The 21,440-nt window shown below is 43.7% G+C and overlaps 1 protein-coding gene across 2 annotated transcripts in view; it reads left to right on the plus strand.

Annotated features, from left to right (window-relative positions):
* Positions 1-21,440, plus strand: part of ETV6 (ETS variant transcription factor 6) — a 248,238-nt gene that overhangs the window by 199,450 nt on the left and 27,348 nt on the right. For both annotated transcript variants that reach the window (XM_050748231.1, XM_050748232.1), the window contains exon 4: positions 7,166-7,300. In XM_050748231.1, the coding sequence (XP_050604188.1) occupies positions 7,166-7,300 (135 nt within the window). The remainder of the gene's footprint in view (positions 1-7,165; positions 7,301-21,440) is intronic.

Here is a 21,440-nt window from a genome sequence, read left to right on the forward strand (position 1 = left end):
AGGGTTCTACTTTAAACCTACTCAACTTGAGAAGTTAAAAGTTGCAAAACCCCCCTGGGAGAGGCTCTAGGTAACATTACAGATGATAAGAAACATTGATTCCAGCCTTCTGAGAACAAGTAGTATATAATAAGAACTTTTAAACTAATGATACCCTTTCACTGATAATTCTATTCCTAAACAAATAGCCGAAGGAAACCATCCAATACTGGGCAAAACAGGATGCCCTTAACAATTCTATTTATAGTAGTTAAAAACTGGAAATTCCCCAACCACCCCCAGTGTGGGACTAGCTAAACACAGTTGGGGAAGGTAAATATCATAGGATACATGGTAGCCTCACAGCCATTCACTCACTCACTCATTTATTATTTCTTCAGTAGATTATGCAGAGCTCTGCAGGTCATATTCAGGATTTTACACGTTTGTTTGAAGACAAGTAGAAGCCATTTGTTTTAAGCAGAGGGTCGGCGTGGCAAGGTACGGAGGTGAAAAGTGGAGGCGGGGCCTCTTAGGCTGCAGTCTAGGAGCAATGGTTATGATATTAACCAAAGTGAGGCTCACTGAGAGAGGAGGTGGTTCAAGAAACAGATAAAAGGCAGAGTCTGCAGGTCTTGGTGACCCATTTCATGTGAGATGAGAAAAAGAGAGGACTTAATGATTACTTCCAAGTTTTTGGTCTGATCGTCTGAGCATTTACTGACCTAAGGAACACAATCTCATTTGTAAAGATGTTTGTGTTAGACACGTCAAATGTGTGGCGCCTGTATGACCTCCAGGAGGAATTACTTAGGAGATCATGGAATGTGGTTTTGGAGTTCAGAAGAAGTGCCTGGCTGAAGTAGATTTAGCATAGACGAGCCGATTGAAGCCATGGGAGTAGATGAGGTTGCCCAAGAAGAAGGGGCGACCTGGGGAACCTTACTGTTGAAGGGCTGGAGAAGGAGGAAGAGCAGAGAAGTAGGCGGAAAACCAGGACAGGTGGAAATCTCTGAAGCCATGGAGTATTCTAAGAGAAGGAAGTAGAGATGTCTGGTGAGGATGTTGCTGAGAAGTCAGGCAGTTCCCCAAGTACCAACCATTGCCCTTTGGATTTGACAACAGGGAGGTGAACTGAGCAAAAGCAGATTGGAGAAGGGTGGGAGTGGGAACTGGAATGGAAGGTGAGGAAGTGGTGAGAATGGTGTTGGACAGCTCCCCTGGGAAATTTGGCTGTAAAGGGAGGAGAGAAAGAGGAGCAGGACCTAACAGGGAGGATGGAGACAAGGGGCGTGTGCATGTGGACAGGAAAAAAACTTGAAACTGCTTAAAAGCTAAAGGGAAGAAACCCAACAAAAGAAGTTGGCAATACGACCACAAATGGGGACTGTAAGAGCTAACTGTAAACTGGAAATGTCTGTGTGAAATGATGTCAACTGGGGGAAAAAAATTCCATCCATATGAATGCGACTTTGTAAAACTTATGCATGTGCTTTAAATACAAAAGTACTGAAACAAAGAAAACATTTTTTTGCCGGATTTTATGAGACACGTCTGTTCACACTTATGACAATTGCAAGAGACACCATCCATTGAGTGTTTATGATGGCAGACGTGGGGCTGGTGCTCTGCACGTATCATCTCATTTAATCCTTACAACAGCCCTGCCAAGTCTGTGGCACAGTTCTCATTTTACACACAAGAATACTGAACTAAGCCCTGAACTGTGGCTCGGAGAAGAAAAATAGCTTCCCTAAGGGCATACAGTTGACAAACAGAGGAACAAACAGAGGAACAAGATTCAAACTTGGGACTCCCTTGCTCCAGAGCCCAAATTCTTTCCTCTAAAATTAAGTAACTTAAATAAATTTAACCCCCCTCAACAGCAGCTTGTATGTTGTTTGTCCTCAGACATTAGTAAGATTGATCAGCCAAGTCACAGCAGTATTGTTCACTCGCTCGTTCCTGTCCATTTGAAACACATTGCAATACAATAATGGAATTTAGGATGCTCAAAGAACATGCCTGGCTTGTCACGTAAAGATCACCAATGCAAAACGGTGTTTTGTTTCTGTGTGTGTGCATGTGTGTGTTCGTGTGCATGCACCCAGGAGTATATCTAGATTTTATGGGCCCGAGGCTTACAATTTAGGCAATATGAATATTTCTAGAACTCTTCCCAGGGACCTGCACAAGTGAAGGAACCCCAAAGCTCACTAGCTTTGTGGCACATCTACCTCTGCACATGCGTGTGTTTACATGAACTGTGTATGTATGCGTGAAAACAGATGGAGGAACCAATGAAAACCATGGTTCTTTGACCAGTACGGCTCAGGTCCATTGAATAGTACAATAGAAGTACTGGTTAGGACCAGTCACTGTGTTTCTTTTCTGGGAAGAGAGGGGAGATTTATTAAAAATCAAATGGGTGGCCGGGCACAGTGGCTCATGCCTGTAATCCCAGCACTTTGGGAGGCCGAGGTGGGCGGATGACGAGGTCAGGAGATCAAGATCATCCTGACTAACACAGTGAAACCCTGTCTCTACTAAAAAAATACAAAAACATTAGCCAGATATGGTGGCGGGCGCCTGTAGTCCCAGCTACTCGGGAGGCTGAGGCAGGAGAATGGCATGAACCCAGGAGGCAGAACTTGCAGTGAGCCGAGATCGCGCCACTGCACTCCAGCCTTGCTCCAACAGAGCAAGACTCCATCTCAAAAAAAAAAAAAAAATCAAAAATCAAATGGGTTATGAATTTTCCGAAAAATGCCCTTGAATTTCAGCCATTAGCTAAGTTAGATATACAGTGCTGTGGCACATGCTCTTTATTTTCAGTAGGCAAATAAATATAACTTATTTTTAAATATATTCTTTATCCCAGAGACTGTTTTGGGGTTGGTTGGTTGGTTGGTTGGTTGAGAAAGGGTCTCACTCTGTCATGCAGACTGGAGTGCAGTGGTGCAATCACAGCTCACTGCAGCCTCGACCTCCTGGGCTCAAGCAATCCTCCCACCTCAGCCTCCCGAGTAGCTGGGACAATAGGCATGCATCACCACACCCCACTAATTTTTGTATTTTTTGTAGAGATGGGGATCTCACTATATTACCCAGGCTGGTCTCAAACTCCTGGGCTCAAGTGATCCTCCTGCCTCTGCCTCTCAAAGTACTGGGATTATAGGTGTGAGGCACAGCACGTAGCCAGATTTTTTGTTAATAACACCTTTCGGATGTGACCTCCTCTCCTACATATATGAAAATTTGAAGAATACATCAAGAGAGCAGGCTGGGTGTTGAGGCATGAAGGGACACTGGAAATGAAAGGAGATGGAGGGCCGTCTTCATATACTTAGAAACCTGCTATAGACAAGACACATATTCTGTGTTACTTCAGAAGCCAAAACTAAGAACCAAAGTACAGGGATTGCGGGGGAAGCCAGATTTCACCTCAGCAGAGAAACTTTCTGTCAACTAGAGCTGTCCAAAAATGGTTTGCTTGTGCCGTGGCCAGCTACCCATCACTGTAATTACCTAGCCAAAGCCACTTCTTTCTGGGTGAAGGGGAGGTGGGAGACTTTTAGTGAGCAAAGTTTGAGTCAATCTAAGAAACCTCTAGAATCCCGTCTAGGTCTAATATTCCAAGTTATTATTGGGGCACACTATCACTGCCAATCATATGCTCATAGCGCATGCACAGCAAGCGGTCCCTGTCCCCGTGGTGGTGACGTGTTTTTGCTGAGCCGGCCGCATTCCCTGACCGAGCCCCTGGTTGCTGAGGAAACATGTCTGTGCATGGAATGACTCAACTAAGGCCACACTCCTGGGTCTTAGAACTAAGTTTTTTCCTGGCCCGGTACCCGGAACCTCAGGTCCATGCTCCCACCCATAGCCACCTCATGGATAGCATTTAAGATAACTCCTGATGCCTTATTAGTCTCGTAATAGGTTTATGGTCTAGGTAGGAAACTGGCTGAGTCCAGTTGACCTGCCCCTCCCCCTGCTTCCTCCTGCACACTCGGGAAGAACCCCTCTGTCCCTGCTCCCTTGGCCAGCGTCAGTATGGGAGGCTGAAGCGAGCCTGCGCAGAAGCCTGGGAGGTGTGCGGCAGACCACGTGTCAGCCCCCCAGAGGCTTAGCCCACCCGGTCAGGATGAGGCATCCAGCAAACCCAAGACTGGGAGAGTGACCTCAGTTAGCCTTCTTTACCCTTTCGGGAAGGGGAACATAAAGTTGGCCGTGACCCAGATACTCCTCTGTTCTCCATGTGAGACCTCCTTAGAGATCTACGCACCTGTCCTAAGCCACTATAATAAGATCAGGAATAGTAATGATGGGAGTGTTCCCGGTGGTGGTGGTAAAAGCAATGACTAGTGTTTACTGAGCTTTTCCTGTTTGCCTCACGCCATGATGAGCTCATTACATAGACCACCTTATTGAATCCTTACAACGATCCCACAAGGTAGATGCCATCAACATTGCCATTTTATAGATGAGGAGACTTAAGGGGCATTCCTGTGGAGGCACCAGTCTGACTCCAGAGCATGGCCTCTTCACCATGCTGCTGTCTTTCCTCAGTTTCTCTCTCATGAAAACATAGAAGGAAAAGTCACCTGCCTGCTCTCCAGCCCTTGTTTGAGCCACCCCAAGCCCAGAAGCAGCCACTAAGAGGGGTCCAGGGAACAGTTTGTGCACCAAACCCTACTCTGGGTGCTTCTTGTCCTTTCCCTCCTTTAACCCTCATAGCAAATGCTGGAGGTCGGTGCCATTATTTGCATTTTGCAGAGAAGTGCAGGGACTTGCTCAAGGTCACCTGGTGCACAGGAGTTGGGACTCCCACCCAGGCAGCCGTGCCCACCTCTGCAGTCAGCACCTCCCACCACCACACCAGCTCGCCTGGTTAAGTGAACCAAGCTGAACAGCATCACAGACACTAAATTTATATTTCCTGGCCTCCCCTTCCAAAATGGATACACTAATTACTGACCTTTTTTTTTAGTAATAGTAATCATCAGGAACACATTTTTCAATGTTTTCATTTTTCTATTCCGCATACTACCAAAAAAAAAATTGATAAAACCCAGCAAGTGTGAGGCCATGTAAATTAGCAAAAGTTCAGGAAGTCATTACACTAAACCAAAAGAAACAAAGTGTTGATTAGGGGCTTATTTTTGTATGAGATTAAAATATGAATCATTAAAATAGGACTGTATTTCAGGCTCCTTATCCCCGCCTCATCAGAGACATCACCATGACTACTAGGTTTGGATTCAATGAATTCCAAAGCCGTTCTCAGCTCTCAAATGCAGTCATGTGTGCCATGGTTCTCCCTTATACATAGCAGTTTCAAAAGTCTGGTCCAGGACACCTCTGTGTCTTCCTGCCCATCTCCTGTTAATAAAATACCTAAATGACATGGTGTCTGCAGGTCTGTGAAGTATTTTGCTTTATTTAGTCATGATACTAAGTAGTGGCAGAAAGTTATACTAACAGCAACCAAATTTCAAAGGTAGAGGAAGGAACAAAGTCAAGGCGAAAACACAAAATTCCCTCAGGAATCCCTTAGAATCGGGTATCCTTGGAGCTTTATTTAGTATCAGTGATAGAGGAGCGGGTGTTTGTAGAAAAAAAGACATTAATATGGAACGCTTCTCAGGTCCATGCTGAGCTTGAAAGAAAAAATAATAGAGCAATATCTTCAACCCAAAATATGCCTTGAATTTAAGTTGGTAACTAAAATATTTGTTTAAAAAATCGCTAAAATTAGACACAAAGGCCCGTTGTTTGTTATTCCTGCTGACTGCCTGTCTGTGTGTGGAGAAGGGTGTGCGGAGATAGTCAGAGGCCTGTGATATTTCAAAGATTAATCACCCACCCCCAAAGGGTTTTGAGGTACCCACCTGCATTTTCAACTTGGATCTAAGAGTCAAGGGGTGGGACAAGACCATGACACGTTTTGGGTTTGTTTTTGTTTTTTGCTAATTAATCCTTGGACACTTCAAATACCAAATATATCAGAACAGAAAGGTGCCCGCTCAACCCAGCCCCTACTATCCTCTGCCTATGGCCTGACATCTCTAGATGATTTTCTAGAGACTGTGGAACCTTGGAACAATGGCTGTGTGCATTTTTAAAGGAGGGAAGCATCCCAGGACATGCCAGTTCCTTATAGAGTATCTTGAATAGTTACCACCTCTAACTGGACTCGTGAATTTTTTTCATGTGTATTCTTTTCCTGCCTAGGATTGAGGTTGGTTAAAAAGGCATATTTTTCTCTGTAGGGAAGATGTCTATGAAGAATCTATGAGTTGTCATCGGAGCATTACAAATGTTCTTAATGACTTCATAATTCTTCGAGTAATCTGAAGTGCAAGCTAAGATAGATGTAAAAAGCACATCCTCACAAATACAAGAGCAATAAATTGGGATCGTTTAAATTCCCTGCCATTGTTAGGCAGCTACTGAAGCAGTTCAGTAATGTGGGAAAGTGTTCAAATCCTAATGCGGAGGGAAGAGAGGATACTCAACTATTAAAAGCCTGAGTCTAACTATAGAACTGTAGATAGTATTAACAGGGCTTCTGTATCTTAGTGATGGGATTCTAGGTAATGTTTTGTTTTCTTTCTGATTTTCTGCCTTTTTAAAGCATTTTTGGGGCCGTGCACAGTAGCTTACACCTGTAATCCCAGCACTTTGGGAGGCCTAGGCGGGTGAATCACTTAAGCTCAGGAGTTTGAGACCAACCTGAACAACATGGTGAAACCCTGTCTCTACTGAAAATACAAAAATTAGCTGGGTGTGGTGGTTCGCACCTGTGGTCCCAGCTACTTGGAGGGCTGTGGTGGGAGGATCACTTGAGCCCGGGAGGTGGAGGTTGTAGTGAGCTGAGATCGTGCCACTGCACTTCAGCCTGGGCAACACAGTGCGACCCTGTCTCAAAAAAAAAAAAAAAAAGCATATGATTTTCATGATCAAAAAAGTTTGATTTAAAACTTCACATAGCTCTGACCTTTTGAGTTTCCAGTGCTGCATTCTGTGTCCCGTGAGCTTGGTGAGGGTAGGAGGTGGCAGGCCTGTTTTGCTCTCCAGTTGTATCTTTGGCACAGTGCCAGGCACATGGCTGCTGCTCCCTAAATTGTTGTTGGGAAAAAAATTTTCCATTTCTCGATTTCCCTTTCCTTTTTCTTTCCAGGTGATGTGCTCTATGAACTCCTTCAGCATATTCTGAAGCAGAGGAAACCTCGGATTCTTTTTTCACCATTCTTCCACCCTGGAAACTCTATACACACACAGCCGGAGGTTATACTGCATCAGAACCATGAAGAAGGTACTGGAAGAGGCTTCTCTTTTCTTGCCTGAGGTTTAGACAAATCCAGGAAGTTTAATTGTTAACTTGATAAGCTGGTCTTATTCGTGTAAGTTCACTTTTCATTCAGCAGACAATTACTGAGTGCTTCCGATGTGCAAGATACACTCTTGGTTCCCTGAAGCTCATAATCAGAGTGAAGCAGTGAGATGAATGTACACAGAAGCACAGAAGCATAACTGTATAGTAGGCACTGTAAAGGTGTGGTGGAAGGGTCAGTGACAGCCAGGTACAGGAAGCAGGGTCTGCTCATAAAGGAGTATGCCTGGAGTATGCCTTAGAGCAGTGGTCCCCAACCTTTTTGGCACCAAAGACCAGTTTTGTGGAAGACAATTTTTCCACCAACAGTGGAGGTGAGGGATGGTTTGGGATGACTCAAGTGCATTACATGTATTATGCACTTCATTTCTATTATTATTACATTGTAATACATAATGAAATAATTATACAATCCACCATAATGTAGAATCAGTGGGAACCCTGAGCTTGTTATCCTGCAACTAGACGGTCCCATCTGGGGGTGATGGGAGACAGTGACAGATCATCAGCCATTAGATTCCGTAAGGAGTGCACAACTAGATCCCTCACATGGACAGCTCATGATAGCGTTTGTGCTTCTATGAGGATCTCATGCCGCTGCTGATCTGACAGGAGGTGGAACTCAGGCAGTAATGCGAGTAGTGGGGAGCGCTGTAGATACAGATGAAGCTTCACTCACTTGCCCACCGCTCACCTCCTGCTGTGCAGCCCAGTTCCTAACAGGCCATGAACTGGTACCGGTCAGTGACCTGGAGGTTGTGGACCCCGCCTTAGAAATCCAGCAGGATTCTGATAAGGTTGAAGTGAAGAACATTCCAGGCAAAGAAAATGGCATAAGGGTGGGGTAAGGCTTTGGAACAGACAGCAATTAGATGACCTGGATTATAGAGCTTATCTTCCCCCACTCTTTTATTACAAAAAATTTCAAACATACTCCAAATAAAATAAAAAACATAAACCCCTCTGAGCCATCACCCTTGCCTTCACAATGATCACCATTTTGTCATTGCAGAGCTAGTTCAAGGGGCTTAGCTTGGAACCAGAGTGTGGAGAACTTTGATTTCTGGAATATGGAGGAAAGAAATGGGAAGTCATTGAAGATGTTTTTAGCAGGGGGTAAAGCTGGAGGAAGGAAAGAAAAACACCCAAATCTATGAACTCAGTGTTGGATCAGGGCTTTCTGCATCAGGCATCAGAGGAGGCTGGTTAGAGTGCACTCAGTGTCCGTGTTTATTTCAAGTGTCCCGGTTGTTCCTCTTAATCCTTGATAGAAAGCAAAAGACCAGAATTTAATTCAGGCCCTGGACCTAGTTCCACAATAGGTGCTGGGGCCCAGAAATAGAGTATAAAAACCTTACTTGAGGCCGGGCACGATGGCTCACGCCTGTAATCCCAGCACTTTGGGAGGCCAAGGTGGGCAGATCACGAGGTCAGGAGATCGAGACCATCCTGGCTAACATGGCGAAACCCCGTCTCTACTAAAAATACAAAAAAAAATTAGCCAGGCATGGTGGTGGGCACCTGTAGTCCCAGCTACTCAGGAGGCTGAGGCAGGAGAATGGTGTGAACCTGGGAGGCGGAACTTGAAGTGAGCCAAGATCGCGCCGCTGCACTCCAGCCTAGGCGACAGAGCGAGACTCTGTCTCAAAAAAAAAAAAAAAAAAAAAAATACAAAACATTGAGCCGGGCATGGTGGTGGGTGCCTGTAGTCCCAGCTACTCGGGAGGCTGAGCCGAGATCGCACCACTGCACTCCAGCCTGGGTGACCGAGCGAGACTCCGTCTCAGAAAAACAAAACAAAACAAAACCAAAAAACACCTTACTTGAACACCATTGCATTAAACAGTTGAACAGCTTGAGCACTCAGTGATGGATCGTGCCTCTGAGGGTCATGATACCCACATCCTCCCGCTTGGATCGGTCAGACAACAGACGTCCAAACGTGCGCCAATTTCTTCATATGTACTTTTCCTTAGGTCCAGATTACTAGGGACCTCCAACCGTGGTCCCTTGGGGCATTTCCTTAAAATGATTGCTCATCCCCAAGAGCAGGGCTAACATTTTTGTTTGGTTGTTGGCAAACCAAAAGATGAGAAGTTTCTTGTTTTTCCTAATTAACACTTCACAAAAGAGAGCCTGACTCCAGGCGACTGACATCACCTCCTTGTGCCAAGCATTTCACAGCAGGGCCCCTCGCTTCCGTGACGGAGAACGGACAGCATTTTGTGCAGGCTCCCTGCCTTCCTCTCATCCTTTCCTCCCCTCACTCTACCCTTGCTAAATTTAGCAGCTGCCCTCCTCCCCCAATTCGGTTTTTCATTCTTTTGCTCTTCCTGCCATGTGCATTTCCGGCTTGCATAATAGCCACCAGCCACTCTAGAGAAGAGGAGGTGGGTTTACTGAAGCTTGACATTAAGGCAAGAAATATATTACCTAGCCTGCCTTTCAGATACAGAGGGTATGTGATGGGTTTTCGTTCTCTCTCTCATTCTCTCTTTCTCTCATTATTTTTTTTTTTTTTTAAATCTCACTTGGAATTTCTAGCCCCATTTTATTCCTGAGTGTGATTGGAGGCTTATGGTCTCTCCTCCTCCCAGATCCTTCCTCTTTTCCCCTTGGCCTGATTTGACTCAGAAGTAGGTGTGTTTGTTGTTCTCATTTGCAGGAGCTCAGCAATTGAGAAAGCTGGCTTACTCTGAGAGCTACTCTCAAACCAAGTAAATACAGATGTGCCACCGCATACGCTGTCATGAGCTTTCTCTCAAGTATTATGATGTCGGTAGTGGTGAGCGTGGTGGGTAAGAGAATGGAGCTAATGAGGCCGAGGTCAAGGGTGTCGTTGCTCTGCAGACCAGTTAGCTCTTCTTCAGACCCAGCTCTTAAAAATAGAGCATTTTCAGAGACCATTCCTTAAAGCTGATGGCCAGGAAGCAAGGTCTGAGAGCATATGTCCCCCTCCTTTGTCTATTCAGACAGGGCGCATGTGCTCCGATGAACAGATACACACGACAAGGAGAGAAGTGTAGGTCTTTATGAGGTGGTATCCAGGGAGAAGAACTGTCCAAGGCACAGAGGTGACATGAAGAGGTGGCCCTCTCCCTATCCCCCTGCCTTTCAGCTATATGGTGCCCTTGATGACAAAGAGAACAAGTAGAGAGGTGCATGGATCAGCACAAGTTTCCTGCCTCCAGCTGCTTCCTCTCTCTTTCCCTTCTTCTCCACTGAAAAGAAAAAAATCCAGCTCAACATAAATTGTTTCCAGAATCAATACTGTTACATTTAATTATGAAGGATAACAGATGATTGATGTGGGCATATGTTAACATACAGAAAGCTCTGGTTCTGAAAAAAAAAAAAATCTGTCAAGTGAAATTATACATACCAAATATTACTTCCCCAGTGATTTATTTTACATAACTGGGAATACAGTTCCATATAAAAGTATGTTAACCCAAGATGACACATGTTGCTACCAACTTGGCATAAGTAAGTAGGTAAGTGGGTAGGTAGGTAGGTGGGTAGGTGGATAGGAATGACAGAATGGAAAGAGAACAAGGCCCAACTCAGCTGTTCAGCAGCCTGGCACAGTGAAGCATGCACGGTCAAGTGCAAACACAAGGCATCATTCAACCGCCTTGTGATTTCACCTCATCGTGGCCACAAACTTAACCAGTTCAGGCATTCATAATTTCACAATGGGCATTTATGTCACAGTACAAATGTGTCTTGCTCAGTCTAGCACCAGTTCCCCACATGTATCCTCTATGACTTTCTTACATTGAAATCATGCCTTCCTTAGTAGCCACGTGACAGTGCTAGAAGCTAGGAAGTTGGTGTTAGCTCAGAGGTTCCCCTCCATGCCCTGACAGTAGACGAGGATGATCATCATGCTAATTCAAACTCTCTATATGTGAACATTCATTACCTCTATAATGTAGTCCATTCTGAAATCACATCATGCCTTGAGCAAAGCAGTCCTCAGATTACACTTACCTCTAGAAAAACCAGCATTTTCACCCTTTTTCCTTACCAGTTCTGGGAAGGGAGGGTGATTTTATATAATTTGGTTAACCTTGTAATTTTTCACCCCATACCAACACACTTATGACAGTGACACAGGGCTCCATCAGTAAGTAAGCAAGGACGACATATCAAATATTCAGGCAAAACCAGAACCAGACAATCCTCAACAAACTGGGGTGAGTGGGTGTGAGTGTGAGAGTGTGTGTGTGTGTGTGTGTAAGTGTTTTAAAGGATGAGATCTGGAAGTCAGGAAACCAGGTCCTAACCCTTCATTCTGTCAGAACAGATCATAAGGGCCGAAGTTTCTCATTTCTCTGACTCTGTCTCCCCAGTTATAAGAAGGGGGTTGGACTAAATGGTTTCTGCAGTCTCTTACAGCTCTCAAATCCCCACATTACATCCAAGGAATCTGAGTGTTCCTGGGTGATATGAAGATAAGGCGTATTCCCTTCCTTCGGGGTCTTGAGCATCTAAAATCTAGAAAATCATAGCAGTGTCCTGCCTGGTGTTGCTCAGCAGCAGGAGGAAATCTCTTCTGTCCTGATTTGTCTCACCTTATTGAGAACTTCAGATAACATTGCCCCTCTGAGAGTGGCAGCAAGAGTAGTGTCATTCACTTATTTCATCATAAAAAGCTCAGTTTAAGGACATTCTTTTTCCTTGACTGTTACGACTCATTTTATCTTTGCAATATGAATTAGAATGCAGGTAGGTAGTTATGTAGAAAGGAGGTAAACAATGATACTACTTCTTTCACAAAAACCAGGAGGCAAAGCATCTTTAGAAATAGCAGACCAGCAAATGACTATAAAATAAATTTATTTTATCACGTTGCAGGTGTGTTAACTTCTTTTCATACCTTAGATTCTTTTATTTTGGGTTTTATCCCCATATATATATATTTAATTGTCACTTGTCCTCTGGTGTTGGAACTACTTGAATATTGGCCCCCTACAAGCTCCATGGAAACATAAAATAGGCCTCCCTTCTGGGCTAGTCTCGGAATGGGACCAGCTCCGCAGAACTGCCCCATGGGACTGGATGTGCAGTCTGTAGGGAGAAGGAACAAGATCTGGATTTCTCCAACGTTCTCATCCCATCACCCCCTTGGAGCTTGATAATTTCAGCTCTTCAGTCCCATCCTTTCCTCTGCCCCATCAAAGAGATTATGGAGCAGTGATTCTTAATCACTTTAGTGTGCAGATATTCACACATATGCAGGGCGGAGATTGTTTCTATAGCACTGGGTGCAGTTTAACGTGGCAGTTCTGCTCTGGGACAACTCTTTATCACGAGGTAAATGTGGAAATCGCAAGTGGTGAGAAATTTCAAGCCTCGAAGTACAATCGATCTCAATTTTTGTTACAACTAGCACATGGGAATGGCTCAATAATTGAGAGAAGTCATTCTTTGTGAGAGATGGAGAGGGGGTGTGTGTTCTGTGATGGCCCACAGAAGTTTTATTTATATGATTGCTTTATTGAGGGGAATCGTACCCCTCCTGCCCCACCACCAAACCTAAGTGCCCCAAGACTGCTTTGGCGGAAGGAAATGGTATACAATTTTAATGAGATAATTAAAGAAGATGAGGTGTATGAATCTGCTTCTTAAAAACAAAAGAATAGCTAGCATTTATTGGGTCTTTGTTGTGTGCTGGCCCTGTTCTGAGCTCTTATATGTTTGAATCATTTAATCCTCACCACCACCCTATAAAAGAAGGTGATATTATTATCTCCACTTTATAGATGAAAAAATAAAGGTTAAGAGCAATAAGTAACATGCCCCAAAATCAAGTAGCAACGCTGAGATTTAAACCCAGGTGGGGTTGATGCCAGTGCCTGCATTCATTCCACTGCACGGAATGAGGAGACCAAAATACATCTTCATGAATGTTTGTAGTGCAGGCGCCCTGAAAATAGAGCACATGATTGAAAGATGAGTAGAAGTTGTGGAGATGAGGACGCCAAAGCAGTTTTCAGGTCACCTGACTGGGGTACAGTGTGTGGCAGGTCCCCTGCTTACGTTACTGCCAAATTTATACCAAAAAATGTCAAAGATTACTTTTGAGATTCCAAAGTATGTCTAGTTCATAATATTAAAAACTCATGCTGAGTTGGACTGAATTCACCCTTGTAGATGATTAACTCCCTTGGGATGGATGGGCCATCATGAAAATCTCCCAGCCGGTGAGAACTGTGGGTTCTGAGCCAGGCACCGGCTTCTGAGAGCAGAAGCACTGGCTATCACCCACCCACTGAGGAGATCACGCCTTGAAAGCTGGCCCCTCACTACAGTTGCTTAGTAGGCACCAGGTAGATGCAGTCGTTAGCTGCTCAAGTCACATCCTTTCACGGTTGTTGTAAAACCACTCGATTCTCTAGTTTTGCTGGAATCGTGTTGATGACCTCAGGGTCAAGAAGGCTGTGGGCTGGGGTTTGACATCTTCGTTACACATATTAACCATGTAATGCATGACGGAGCCAGAGAGCATACTGGCACGTATATGCATGCACTCTAGATCCCCCGACTACCTGGGTTCTAATCCCAGCTCCCCAGTTTACCAGCTGTGTGACTTCAGGCAACTGCCTTGGGTCTCAGATCTCCACCTGTAAAAGAAGGAAAATGACAGGACCTATCTCAAAGGGTTGACGTAAGAAAGAAATGAGTCTCCAGCCTGGGTGACACAGTGAGACTCTGTCTCAAAAAAACAAAAAAGAAAGAAAAAAGAAAAGAAAAAAAAGAAAGAAAGAAATGAGTTAATATGGAAAATGCCCTTAGAATAGCCAAGCACTCAGTAAATGTTACTCATTATCATGATTGAATATTTCTGGCTATTATTTTGTTGTTTTCCCCCCTCTTTTTATATAAATTATTAATTGGGATAAAATACACAACATTTACCATTTTAACCATTTTTAGGTGTACTTCAGCAGTGGTACGTCTATTCACAATGTTGTGCAGTTGGTTTTTCCTTCCACTTTTCTTAACCATTCTCAATATCGCAACTGCACGCACTTTGTGCAAACATCAGGTTTGTGCATCTTATACGTGGGGAAGGGCTGTTGCCTCCCTCGCTGTTATCCAAGAACACCTTCGCGGATTCATCTGCGCTGTGATTTCTGTGGGAAAATACATTTAAAGTGCCAATCTTCATTACTGTCATAACACAGCCTGTTTGGAAGTGAGCACTGCTTGCATTCTGTTACCTTGCAATACCTGTTGAGCGCTGAGTCCTCCATGACCCCTTTGGAACCTTCGTATTAAACTTCTGGCTGTCTCCTCCCTTAAGAACTACAAGGTTAGCCTTTTTGCACCCCTTTCTGTTCTGGGAAAATTGAATCTGGCAGCAGGTAATGACAGGTCCCATCAGAAACAGATTAAGATCTTGACTTCCTGCTCCCCCTGGGAGCTGGGCCTCTGAGCACCACTTAACACCTTTTTCCCTTGACCCGGCCTCATTCCAGCCTTCTGCAAGTCCTGCTTTCCTCTCCAGGACCTTTCTTCCTGCTTTGCCTCCTATATTTCAGGGCGTAGGGCAGCATGACCTTTTACCTTCTGACCCTTGCCCCTGCTGCAGCATGTGTTTTTTGTGACGGCGTGTAGGGACTTCATTGTGCAGAGACCCTCTTTGCATCTGGGCCCTCAGCCTGTTACAGAAGGGACCCTCACCCTCCCTGCCTGCACCAGAGTCCTCCAACTGGAGGCTGCTTTTAGCCCTAGGGCTAGCGTGCTCTCTTAAGCCAGAAGTTTTAGGGGCAAGAGATCCCTAATATGCATGAATGACTCTCACAAGACAGGCAGGAAGTCTCCAAGAGACTTCCTTTACCCCTAGGGAAATGCCATCTGATCTTTGAGATAAGGAGCTGGGAGCAGTTTGATTTCACCTCCAGAGAAGGAAGCCCTCAGTGAAGGGGTCATTTTGCTCTTTTCCCCACTCCAGGGCCTCTCTGCCTTACCTCTCTGCCACCTGTGACTCCAGGCCTTATACATGATTGAGAGGTTTACCCAAACAGACCTAATTGGCTTATTGGAAATCCAATCTCTTGATTTCTTAATTCACTTATTTTGTGCTGCTTTATGGAGACAAAGGAGACTCCCCCATACTGCCTGTGAAGAGCAAGACAGTCTGCAGCCCCGATTGTGAGGCCTCCTGTGTCGGCAGATGTGCATGTACTCTCTCTACTGATCCCCTAGAAAGGTGGCCTGTTTGGAAGCAGTCCTGCCCAGGCCTGCTGCAGTAATGAAGATTAAGCCTCAGAGTACTACAAGTTACCGATTTTGTTTCATTTAGCCCCTTTCATCAAATGCTTATAAAATTCTAGGAGCGTACACAGGGTTTATTGTTGGTAACCTCAGACATATGTGAATCATCCACTCCAAACTAGGGCAGTTTTCTTCTCAGGCCCTCCAAGGGAGTTCAGTGACATTGGCACATTGTGGGGATGAATAGGCCGAAATGCCGGGCACACAGTCAAGGGGAAAGGCTCCAAACCAAGCAGAGGTTGAACCTCAGGTAACTGGAGTAGGGGGCGTATTAGTTAGCTAGGGCCGCTGTAACAAAGTACCCCAAACTGGGTGGCTTAAACAACAGATATTTATCATCTCACAGTTCTGGAGGTTAGAAGTCCAAGGTCAACATGGCGTGCCAGAGTTGGTTCCTTCTGAGAGCTTTGAGATGGGATCTGTTCCATGACTCTCTCCTCTTTTCTGGTGGTTTGCTGGCAAGCTTTGGCATTCCTTGCCTTGGAGGTCTCTGCCTTCATCTTCACCTCCTTTCTTCCCCTGTGTATGTCTCTAAGTCCAAAGTATACTTTTTATAAGGGCACCAATCATATTGACTGTTCATAAAATGACCTCATCCTAACTAATTGCATCCTCAAGGACCCTCTTTCCAAATAAGGTCACAACGTGAGGGTACTAGGGGTTAGAACTTCAACTTATGAATTTTGGGGGAGAGATTTTCATCCCCTAATGGGCTTAGGAGACCGGGAGTGGTATATGAAATATAGTTTAAATTCCACTTCAAGACCTTGAGCTTATGACTTCTGTCTAGCTCTGTGTATCATTCATACTCCCACTAAATTTTAACAAAATGACTGGGATAGGGAGAAAGTGAAGCCCAGTGGACTGAGGCTTGAGTGAGCATTACCTGCTGGGCCTGTTGATTTGCGTCTCCCTGGTGACCTTCTTCTCTGACCAGCATCTGTGGGCTTAGGGAAAGCACAATGGTGGAAATGTGATCCTGGTGTGTGAGATGCAAACTTGATCTTAGCCTTTGCTGTACCCTGGAAACCTACCAGTCAAAACTTTCACCAAAGGCAGATTTTTGTTTGTTTGTTTAGGTTTACTAGTTACTTATTATTTATAGCGTGATTAAATGGGGTCAAATTTTTATGAATTTTTAAGTAGAGAAACTTTCCTAACAAGAGGAAAGGGTAAGAAATCAGACCTTTTTGTAAAGAAAATTACCACATTTAAAGTCCTGGTTTATTTTAGGCTGTTTGGCAGTGAGAAGAAGGGATTATTTGTGTCTAACAGAGGTCTACCAGGAAAAAGGTTTCAGATCAGAAAACACTTCCAACCAGAATGACAGTTCCCTGCCCGTCCTTGGTCTTTCTTCCTCCCTTCCTTCTGTGTCCACAGGGACTAATTATGTCTGGCTTTCCCTCCCTCTTCCTTGTATATTTCCCTTCCATATCAAGACCTTCAGAATGAGGGCAATGTGGATAATTTCCCAGTTTTCCAGCTGGGCAGCTCACCAAGAACAAACCCAGACATCAAGGCCAGACCAAAAAAATCTTCTTGTTTTAGACAGAAGACTCCTACATCTGGGGGATTTAATGCACCCACTGTCCGCTCAGTGCATTTCCTGTGTCCGGAGCTTCTCTGCCTGCCGGCTCTGGTCTCGTAAGTTTCCATGCCCTGTTGCCAACTTATAATAACAGAGGTGGCAGGCAGTAGGCTAAGAACGTCATAGCCCACTCGGTACACGGGCACTGCTTTGCAGACTGAAACAAAGCTTGCAAGGTCTCACTGCAGGCCTCTCGGCCTTGACAGTGGTTGTGCCCAGACCACCAGGAGCCTGGAATTAAATACCCTCGGATCCAGTTCTCTACTGTTAATGTTATCAGCTTCATCAAGTACTTCCTCTTTGAGTGATATCTGCAGAGAAATAAATAAATCAAGCTCCTCCAAGTCCTGTTCCTGCCTGGATCCTGAGTCCAAAGTAGAATCTGAGTTGGATTATCCAAAGCACTATCACCCTCCTGCATTGTTCCCAAGGTCTGGGCAGGAACGGAGAGTGAAATCTCTCCAGGACATTACATCAGTTCCTCCTTTACCCTTGGCATGAAAGTTCTTCCTCTCCTGGTCCTCCCAGACTTCCTAAGGCCTGGCCTGAGTGCACACCCACACACGAAGCCTTGAAGCCCAGGACATCAAAGAAAGCCTGCAGGTAACCAGATTACTGACCAATGCCTGTGACTGTTTTGAAATTTGTAAGATAGGAAATGGATTCAGGAAATGGGATTTTTCAATACATGGTCTTCATCATCCTTAAGTATTTTAAACCTTAATAAGCTTTTAAGTAAAGAAAGACATTCTGTAAATGGCATTTAGAAGAAAATATAGGAAAGTTCAAACTGGAACTGTCTTCAGTTGTTTACAGTGATCATACTCTGTGACAAATGAAAAGTGAACCATGGACAAAAGATAAATACATTTCTATGGGCAGCAGAATTGAGATCCATATTATCTATAAAAGGAAAGTTTGCCTTATCTCCAGAAGATTACAGATCATTTTAGTCAGTGCCTGGTAAGCATTTATATGCATTTGGGTTAAAGTGAGGAAGTTAGTGCTTGTCATCCCAACCTATATCCTTGCAAGGTTAATTAAGCACTTTAAAAAAAAAAAAAAAAAAAAAAAAAAAAAAAGCTTTTTATAACAGGAAATATCAAACCTATACAAAATTAAAGAGAATTGTATAATGAATCACCATGTACCCATCACCAGTTTTGATGGTCAACTCAAGGCCAATCTTGTTTTCCCCTGTGGTCTACTTCCTCTCTCCTTCACCATCCCAGATTATTTTATAGCAAATCCCAGATATATAATTTCCCTTGTAAATAGTATCAACAGGCCGGGTGCGGTGGCTCACACCTGTAATCCCAGCACTTTGGGAGTCCGAGGCAGGTGGATCACAAGGTCAGGAGATCGAGACCATCCTGGCTAACACAGTGAAACCCCATCTCTATTAAAAATGCAAAAACTTAGCCAGGCGTGGTGGCAGGTGCCAGTAGTCCCAGCTACTCAGGAGGCTGAGGCAGGAGAACGGTGTGAACCCGGGAGGCGGAGCTTGCAGTGAGCCAAGATCGCGCCACTGCACTCCAGCCTGGGCAACAGAGCGAGACTCTGTCTCAAAAAAAAAAATGCTTGCTGTTTGACCAGAACAAGTCAAAGACCTGGTATCAACATAGGTCTCAAAAAAAAGACTCTATAAAATTAATCACAGAACCATCATATCACTTGAAAACTAGTAGTTCCTTGGTATCATCAAATAATCTACTAGTGTTCACTTTTTGCCACTTTTTTCTCATGAATGTTTTTTACAGCCAGGCATGGTGGCTCACGCCTATAATCCCAGCACTTTGGGAGGCCGAGGTGGGTGGATCATCTGAGGTCTAAAGTTCGAGACCAGCCTGACCAACATGCAGAAACCCCGTCTCTACTAAAAATACAAAATTGGCTGGGCGTGGTAGCGCATGCCTGTAATCCCAGCTGCTCAGGAAGGCTGAGGCAGGGGAATCACCTGAATTCCGGGAGGCAGAGGTTGCAGTGAGCCGAGATGGCTCCATTGCACTCCAGCCTGGACAACAAAAGCGAAACTCCATCTCAAAAAAAAAAAAAAATGATTTTTACAGTTTGTATCAGAATCCAAACAACATCTATACATTGCAAATGGTTAATGTATCTCTTAAAGTCTTTTTCAATCTATAGGTTCCCATCTATATCCTTCTTGTGTGTGTGTTTGAGCAGTCCCTCTCTTCAGGTTTTTTTAAAGAGGTCAATCATAATTAGTATATTCATATATATAATATATTGTAAATATTAGTGTATACATATATACTGTATAAGTATATACTTATATAGTATTAGTTATATACCATATATCATATATACTATCATACTATACATATATAGTATATTAGTATAATCTCCCCCTGTACATAGTTTCTTTTTTTCCTCTTGTTGCTTTCGAGATTTTCTCTATTTTTGGTTTTCAGCAGTTTGACTGTGGTGTACCTGGGTGTGGTTTTTATTTTACATATCTTACTTGAGATTCTTGGATCTTTGAATTGACTGTTGTTGATAATGTTGTTACCAAATTTGAGGACAATCTAGCCATTATTTTTTAATTGATTCTACCCTGTTTCTTTCTGTATTCTCCTTCTTGGACACCAATTACATGTGTGTTAGACCATGTGATATTGTTCCACAGGTCACTGAGGATTTGTTTTGTTTGGATTTCATTTTTACTGATCTGTCTTCAAATTTTCTAACCCTTTCTTCTCTCATCTCCATTCTGCTATTAAGTCCATCTAGTCCAGTCTTTCATTTCAGATATTATACTTTTCAGTTATAGAATCTTTATTTTGTCTTTTTTTTAATTCCATTTCCCTTTTGGCAGGCTCTATGTGTCATCATTTATTACAACCATCATTTTCTTTTAGGGCTTGAACTTATTTATAATAGCTGCTGTAAAGTTTTTCTGTTTGTTTGTTTGTGCTAATTCCAACATCTGCATTATCTCAAGTTCTGTTTCTGTTGATGGCCTTGCCTCCTTATTATAGTAGCATGTTTGTATTTCTTCTCATATCTAGAAAATTGTGACTGGGTGCTGAGCACGTTGAGACACTGGATTGTGTTCTGTTCCACTGAAGAGCGTTGACTTTTGTTCTAGCAGGCAATCAAATTACTGGCCAGTGACTTTGAATCTGCAGAAGCATGGTCTTACGTTTCATTAGGTCCAATCTGTTTCTATTTTGCCTTTTGCCCTTAGCCAGATCCCCTTGTCCTAGGGTTTTTACTCCTACATTGTGGTCATTCGGGGGTAACAAACAGCCTGAAGTGTTTGCAGAGCCTTCAAACTTGATGAGACTCAAACTCTGAACTCTGTCTCCACTGCAGTAGCCAGTAGTTGAGATTTCTGCTCATATCTTTTGATTATACAACTGTTGCTTTTCACTGAACTCCAAAGGGTCTCCTTGGCACTTGGGCTATTCAGTAGTCAGACAAGAATTTGAGGAAACTTTTACATTTAATCACTCTCCCCTCTGAGGCTCCCACTGTATGGGATTTGTTTCTTCAATTTTCTGCCATTCTGGCAACTACCTACTCTATCTCAAGCAACTTTCTGTTTATCTTCTAACTGCCCTGTGCGGCACAGACTGGGGAGGAGCATGCAGCATAGGGCAGTTAGGAGATCAGCGGAACCAGGGAAAAAGCTGTTTAAACATGGACCTCACTCTGTGCAGGTCCCTTCTTTCAAGAGTGAAATCCTGGTTTTTGTCTGCCCTTGATACCTTCAAATAGTTTTTTCAATGTATTTAATACAGTTTCTTTCATTTCTATCCGTAGGACGGTTCCTTTGGTACAAGCCACTCTACTGTTGTTGAAACTGAAACTCCCCCTTTCCTTGTTTAGATAAGTGGTGGCAGATCATAAATGCTTCATCTTGCTTTTCGTATCTAACCATAGATTCTGGATGCTAGTCCTTAGCAAAATATTGAGATACTCCTCATTCCTTTTTACATTTACATAGTACTCCATTGTTTAGAGATATATACTATAATTTATTAAATCAGTCTCCTATTGATAGCTATTCCAATGATGAGGCACTTTTGAACTTAACGGCAGTAGGTTATACAGCAGTCACAAAATAAGCCCTTTGCTTTCAAGGAGATGATCTTTTAATATTATGAACAATATTTTTGTTCAGTGTTTCATATGATAGATGAGATCTAGTAGAACTTTCAAAAA

Source organism: Macaca thibetana, chromosome 11, assembly GCF_024542745.1.
Source record: "Macaca thibetana thibetana isolate TM-01 chromosome 11, ASM2454274v1, whole genome shotgun sequence".
NCBI lineage: Eukaryota > Metazoa > Chordata > Mammalia > Primates > Cercopithecidae > Macaca > Macaca thibetana.